Below are 7,213 nucleotides of genomic sequence, written 5' to 3'. Positions count from 1 at the left end.
GCGTGAAAAAAAAAAGGGACTGAGACATAGTACAATCATATACTATGCATCACTTATGAGTGAAGAACACAAGTTGATAATAAAATACTTTAATTAGTGTTAATTAAGTTAAGCAATTAGGAGTGGTTGAGTAGTTATATGGCCATAATCTCTGTGTTTCTCTAAATCTAATCATGATCCCACGCTGGTTATTATGACACTTTGTACTTCAAATCATAATCAATAACAACTTAAAAGCTTATTTAAGAGTTTAATTTTATGCTATAAACTTTTGCATCTTTAAAGACCATATCAAGCAGTTAGGGGAGAAAAACCAACTCTTTTTTCCATTGAAAACGTAAAATAACCAACAAATAATTTTACTGTTTAAAAATAGATTCATCAATAACATAGTAGTACTTCGTAAATTAGAGTATTAGACTGTGGAGGACATGGACTCCGTAATGTGCACCATAATTACTGTATACGGTATGTCTACAGAGAAGCTAATCGAGCAGCAAATTGGATAGCAAATGTGGGTCATCTAGTTAGCAACACTATATGTATTGAAACTTGTAATAGTCCTCAGTTAAATTCAATTTTAGATAGTGATTACTTAGGAGAACTCCTCGTGCGGAGTGACTCCTAATGTACTATTTTCCTTACCTTTAAAAAAAAAAATTACTGTATACGGTATGCCAAAAGAACAGTGATTTGTCTTTCTGACTGTCTTTAGATCTCACATTCTCGATCAGTGGCATGATTCTTCCTATGCCACGGAATATCATTCTCCCTTGGCGTACTAGATTACACACACACACTACATACTCAGCTATATTTTAAGGGTGAACCGGATGCTAATACCAAAAAAACATACTCAGTTATGTGACTTGAGAGTATACTATGGAGTATAAATACAATATAATAATATGACAATTCTATTTTAAAAGGTTTCAAGTTTAGAACAATAAGTAGCAGTTTCAACTTGGGAGTGTCTTCCTATTCTATATTGAACCCAAGTTCACGGTTGAGCACATGTTTTAGTTGGTCTTTCAATTCATTTATTGTGACGATTTGATCCCCGTTTTTCTCGTTTGTGTATAAATGAAGTTTAGAACAATCCTCTAGAACGAATGTTGTTACCTATAACAAGTGAAATAAGTTTAAATAACATTAAGGTCAATTGTCATTTTGTTAAACATCTCCTTGGAGGTTATTATTAGTTTATTACCACTTAAGTTACAACATTTTTCATTGGGCGAGTTAGGCGTTTGAGATCCTCATGTTTCTAACTTGAGAAGAAACATACGAAATATTAGGAATAATCATTAGGATATTTTGATATTTACCATCTTTTCACTTTCAATTTTTTGTACTTACCACCTTATAAAATGAAATTTTATATTTATCACTTTATAAAATGTAATTTCATATAGTATTTACTACCTTAAATTTATGAAAGGTTTTATATTTATCACATGTTGACGATTTTTTCCAAATTTCCATCAATACAAACCTTATTTACCTAACATAATTAATTGGAAACCAAATAAAAGAGGAAGAAAATTAAATAAAATTGGTTAATTAGGCCACACATGGACGGAAAATTAAATGGAATCCGTTAAAAAATGGTGAATACAAATGTTTCATAAAATTAAGGTGGTAAACATGAAATTTCATTTTATAAGGTGGTAAATACAAAACTTGAAAATATGAAGAAAAAAAATCTATTCATTATGGACTCAAAAGAACTTTAAGCGAAACTAAAATAGTGATGACTGCTTCTCATAGGAACACCATTAACCACAACTCCTTTACACTTGTGTGATGCTTTCCAAATAACTGGCAACGGCATGAAGAATTCCAGATTGCCAGCATAAAAATGTTGAATCATAAAAATGTCACTCCTCAGAAGGTTTATTAGCTGCATGCTTGCAAGGAACTTGCTGGTTTTGAGGTTTCAACTCATCTCCGGCAACGAGAAAAAAAGCTGTGTGCCTGAGACAAAAAAGGTAAATCATCAGTGAGGGACGAGGGAAAAAAAAGAGGTGTTTTGACATCCTAGAAATTATTTTCTGTTACCTGAAGAAGTTCATCATCTTAGTTTTTGAATCAGGATCAATGTCAGGAGTAGTGTCCACGGCTTGTTGCATGTGCTGCAGCCATCTTTCTGCCGCTTGGTGAGTCACTGGAAATGGCCTGTGACGTGCAATCAGCGCTGGATGACCTGAAACCAAAAGCCTCTAGTTTTAGCAAATACAGGCTACCGGTAAACTTCAATAATAAACCTAAACAAGTAGGAGACCATGACATCAGAAAACAGCCAATTTGATCTTGTGCACACTTTTTGGTTCACATATCAGAAGAGAAAACGCTAGCAGAGTCCAAAACATCAGTGAATGCCGAGAAAAAAACAGTGACCCAGTTTGAATCCCCCTGACATGGACGGGTCTGGGGAAGTCCACATGTATGTTGTCTTGCCCAACATCTGAACATTGTTAAAAATGCACCCGAAAACAGTCATTTTAGATAGAAAATTTGTTAAACTAGCAGTTACAGTCTTACAAAGGGAAAATGTGATAATTTGTATTCTAAATAGGAGGAGAAGTGATGGAACCAAAGATACTTGCTAGAAATGCACAGGGACTTTGACGACTAACGTCTGGTGGCAACTGGGAAAAGATCAATGTCTCCACAACACATTATGCCAATTCAAGTAGTTTTAGATGAAGTACAACAAAAGTATGTAATTACACGATATCCACTAACGATGGTTAACAATTCCTTCACATTAGTGATACTCTTGTATTAGATCACTTTGACAAATTAGCAACCTGTCCACCTGTCCAGAGATGAAGATCACAAGGGTATAAAAATATTCACATAATGCAGTTAGCCGCCTCTGCAAAGGAGAACACCATTCCCTCCATTTCCATAGACCATCACAAGATAGATCTAATCATGGTAGACCATAAAGACACATCTATACATCCCTGAAGACTGCTAGTTCTAATTATCCACTAATGTCTAAGTCTTACTAAAAAAGCGTGACCCAGCCAAAACGCATCTTGCACACCAATTTCGGAATCAATAAATCACAGATAATAAAGATCATGAGACATGACTAACTAGCGCATCGACAGGGCATTGAATTCATTATCAAGGGAACTGCTAATGACTGAAGATCAAGTTTCAAGTTTCATCCTAGAAACTGATGCAAGTACTACTGATTATTGTCACTTTCTCAGGAAGGGAAGGGTAATTGATATCAAAGAAAGGTTATGGTAAAGGAAACGGACTTCTGGTAAGAAGTTTCAAATATTCAAAGGAAAGAAGCATAAGTGCATAACACTACAAACATCACAGATATACAGCACAAACCAAGACCTAAAAAGTTCTAGCCAATTCTGTTTAGCACGTGCCTAAAAGAATGCAGACTCATGCAGCCTATGAGTGGATATACTTTTTTAGGGGAAGAGTATATATTTCAAGTAGCACTAAACAGGAGAATTTGCAATACTAAGGTACCGTTCTCTTCAACTGAACTTCACTTATATTATCTTATCTTAACTTATCTTATTACCCATTCTCTTATCTTATTTTATAGGCCCTTATTAGAAGTTATAAAAAGATGTCATTTGAACTTTATTGACCCTTATCTTATTTTATCTTATTATTATTTTTATCTTATCTTATCTTATATTATATTATATTATATTATATTATTTATACTTATTCATCCTTATTTTGTCTTATCTTAGCTTATCTTATCTTATTAGACCTAAAATAAGGTGAAGAAAACAGAGCCTAAGTAGCACAAAAACAGGACAATTTGTAATACTCTCTCCATTCCGAAATAACCACCACTTTCAACACTGAGGTTGAACTTTGATTGGCATTCTTTTTTTCAACTTATAGGCTATTCGATTCGAATTAGAGAAGCACTTTCAAATTTTAGTTATAATATTTATCAACATGACCTTTAAGAAATGGACAGAAAAAAGTTTGACATTCAAAGGTATAGGAATGGAGGGAGTACAATTTTACTCATCAGTGGTACAAGCATCACGCTCATATCAAATGATCTATGTAAAGTTTATTATCCCCCATTCAGCCAATCAGCCTGTATCTCTCTGTGTTAGCCGGATTGTTTTGTTATAATGTGGAAGCAACACAGACAAAAAATCTCTTGGCACCTTATCATCCAATATTAAACATCCTACCTATCTTTAGTAGTTAAAGTTCTGAAGCTTAACAAGTGATTCCCCTTCAAACTAAGCCCAACAATGTTCTCAGTCTCACCTTAATAAACACAGACGCTTAGCCTTCTCTATCAGAAAACATAACAATAGCTCCACGGAACAGTTTCGCAGGCTTCAAACATCCCCCTCCCCCAAGCAATCAACATTAACAAAATTGTAGTCAAGGGTTCACCCTCAATTCCTCAAACCAAGGGTGCAATTGATTGTTAGACAAAAACATAGGATGTGCAACTTGCTACGAAATTAGGAAGTAGTTTTACTTTCCACCAAATACAGATAATTGTTTACCTTAACATCCTAGGCACTTATCCTCCAGTGAACCAAACATGAAATGAGATTCTATCGAATTGCAATTTCGGAGACGGCATAACTTCCTATGGATTTGCTAGTACACTAAAAGTCTAAAATGCCAGCAGCCTTTCTCTTTGCCTTTCTCTTGCATCCATTAGCTTAATACAAATAGCAGAATAAACTCATTACACAGCTAATACATCAAAGCTAAGATGGTATCATATCCAATGTTACAGTGTGGAATAGCCAATTTTATCCCATATCATATGTTAAGCAGACAATTCAGATGGAAACAACAATCAAAGACCAAGACTTTACACCGACAAAGATTAAAATGAACACAACAGAGAACAAATTACCATAAAACAAGTAATTAAGACGGCGTTATAGTACCTCTTCTCTGAGAAAACAGAGGTGGGCCTCCCATTCTCTGCACAAAGAACTCGTATTGATTCTGAATTGCATCCTCTTTCTTCGAATCTGCAAATATCGACCTAAACCATTCTTCCTCATCATCATAAACCCTATCATCATTCAATCAAAAACCCATTTCAAATTAGTTCCCAGTTTTCCAGAAACTATAACAAATCAAAAACCCAATTCAAAAAAGTGGCCATTTGTCAAGAAATAGAAAATCAATCAACAAGAACATATGAACAATAAAAAAACCCACCTCAAATCAGTTGCAAATTTCCCCAAAAACATGACTACGAAGTGAAAACTGACCTGGTATAGAAGTTGGTTGAAAGATCAATGAAAGTTTGAAGTCCAAATTTGTCAAAAAGATTAGTTTCATCAATTGCAAAAGCGTCGTTAGTGTTAACCCCACTGTAACCGGCAGCCTTCTGCTGAAGTGACTGCATTTTTTTCAATTTTAATTTTAGTTTTTGGTGAGTACAGAAGCCTTGTATAAATCAATGCGCAAAGGTAGATTGTAGAATGGAAATATTCTTATTAGAAATGTGGTGAGTACTGTACCGGTGTCACTGCCGAATATGCTTTCATTCATGCAGGGATGGTATGAATTCACGATGAAGTTAGAGAATTTATATTGAGGAGGGATTCGTTACGTTTGAGGACTCAAAACTGTGGGCTGAATATTTGGTTGATAGAAAAAGAGGAAATTTCAATGGACTATGGAGACACAGTGAGGTTAGCATGGCGCAAGGTCCAAATCACGCCTTATGAACCAACCAATGTGGCAAGACTATTCCCTTTCTTAGAGCAACTTTTTGTTTTTAAAGGAAAAATTAGGGCTTGTTTGGTTGACATGGGAATTAAATTTTCATAGGAAGTTGTAATTCAACGGTAATTTGTTCTTATGTTCAATTTATGGGAATTTTTTAAAATTTTTTGGTTGACAACATGTGAATTAGAAATTTCCATGAACTTTGATTGACCAACGGGACTAGGTAGTTTACTTCTCATGTTTTGTAAATTCCCATGAATTTCAACTTTCTCTATTTTTACTTTTTTATGTCAACCAAACAACTAGCCAATTTATGAATACATGATAAATTGAATCAAATAAATGTTTCCTTCATCAAAACTACTGTTGTTGAATAAATCTTGAATTGTAGAGCGTCTTCCGAATATAACGCTGGAACATGCCGCCTTTTCAGAAAGGGGGTCTAACAATTTGTTGTAGCCACGAGAATGATTTCTACTCGATTCATCTTAAATTACTCGAAAAATTGATATTCGTTGTGATGTCGCAAACAAATTTACCAACGAACCAATTTTACATAAATCCACTCGTTGTTTTCATAAATCCAAACATCATCATTGTCTTTTAATTTTTGATTTTATGATTTTAGAAGTTATGATTTAGGTTGAATTATAAACTTAAAAGTTATAACGCCAATAGTAATCCTACGGATATAGAATTAGAGGAAGGTTTTTGAGTGACCACGATAAAGTGGTAGCCACCACAATACTTTAAATCTGAGCCATTCATTATTATTGACTCATCAAGACCATTGGTTATGTTGACTATATTACTAATAATTTATGGCAAAAATTAAAAATTAAAAAATCCACTTTTATCCTCCACGTTCATTTTTTTAGTATTTTCTCTCTCTTGATCAGTTTCTTTTTGTTCCTGGTAAAAAAAATTAAAAAAGTTCATATACCGCTCTTCCTAATTCGATTATGCTACAACTAAATTTTCCTAATTTGATTCCAACGTTCATTTTTGTTGTTGTTATATCTCTCTTCATCTATTTTTCTAGTTTGATTCTGCCAAGAACATTAACAATGAATTCACCTTTCTCGATCACTTTCATGGTTTTACTTTGTAGGATTTTATCAAGTCACAATGAAAATGATGGTCCTCCTGTTTAATACTTGCTAGACAACGTTTATTGCTTCCTAATGCTGTGTAACGCCCCGACCTCTAATTCAAGAAATTAAGCAGCGGAATTAACCTAATTCGGTCGGGACATTACCGCCGTAACTCCCTCTTGGGAATTACAAGGCAACATCATAACATAAGCCATTAAATCCTCCAATTTAATATAATAATCCTTTACACTCCCAAAATAAAAGTACATAACTTACTAAAAGTCTTTAGTTAAACTATCAAATCATTAAACATAAAATAGGTGAATAATATTAAAGTGAAATTGCTCGCCACTACTCGTTTTCATCGTTCCCCGCAGTACCTAAAATGGAAAACAAAA

The 7,213-nt window shown here is 34.1% G+C and overlaps 1 protein-coding gene across 2 annotated transcripts; it reads right to left on the bottom strand.

Annotated features, from left to right (window-relative positions):
- Positions 1–1,581: 1,581 nt before the first annotated feature.
- Positions 1,582–5,676, bottom strand: LOC110775370 (two-on-two hemoglobin-3). Of its 2 annotated transcripts, XM_056835318.1 has the most exons (5): positions 5,511–5,676; positions 5,259–5,389; positions 4,926–5,056; positions 2,062–2,206; positions 1,582–1,977 (listed from the first exon to the last, which is right to left on the bottom strand). In XM_056835318.1, exons 1-5 carry the CDS (start codon positions 5,535–5,537, stop codon positions 1,881–1,883), a joined length of 531 nt encoding a protein of 176 aa, XP_056691296.1. In that variant the 5' UTR covers positions 5,538–5,676; the 3' UTR covers positions 1,582–1,880. The 2 variants fall into 2 exon arrangements, with proteins under 2 accessions (XP_056691296.1, XP_021835671.1); XM_021979979.2 differs by having other exon boundaries at positions 5,259–5,637.
- Between the last annotated feature and the right edge of the window lie 1,537 nt (positions 5,677–7,213).

The sequence above is a fragment of the Spinacia oleracea genome, chromosome 1 (genome assembly GCF_020520425.1).
Source record: "Spinacia oleracea cultivar Varoflay chromosome 1, BTI_SOV_V1, whole genome shotgun sequence".
In the NCBI taxonomy this organism is placed as follows: domain Eukaryota; kingdom Viridiplantae; phylum Streptophyta; class Magnoliopsida; order Caryophyllales; family Amaranthaceae; genus Spinacia; species Spinacia oleracea.
Note: the sequence above shows the minus strand (reverse complement) of the source record. Positions and strands in the feature narration are given on the sequence as shown.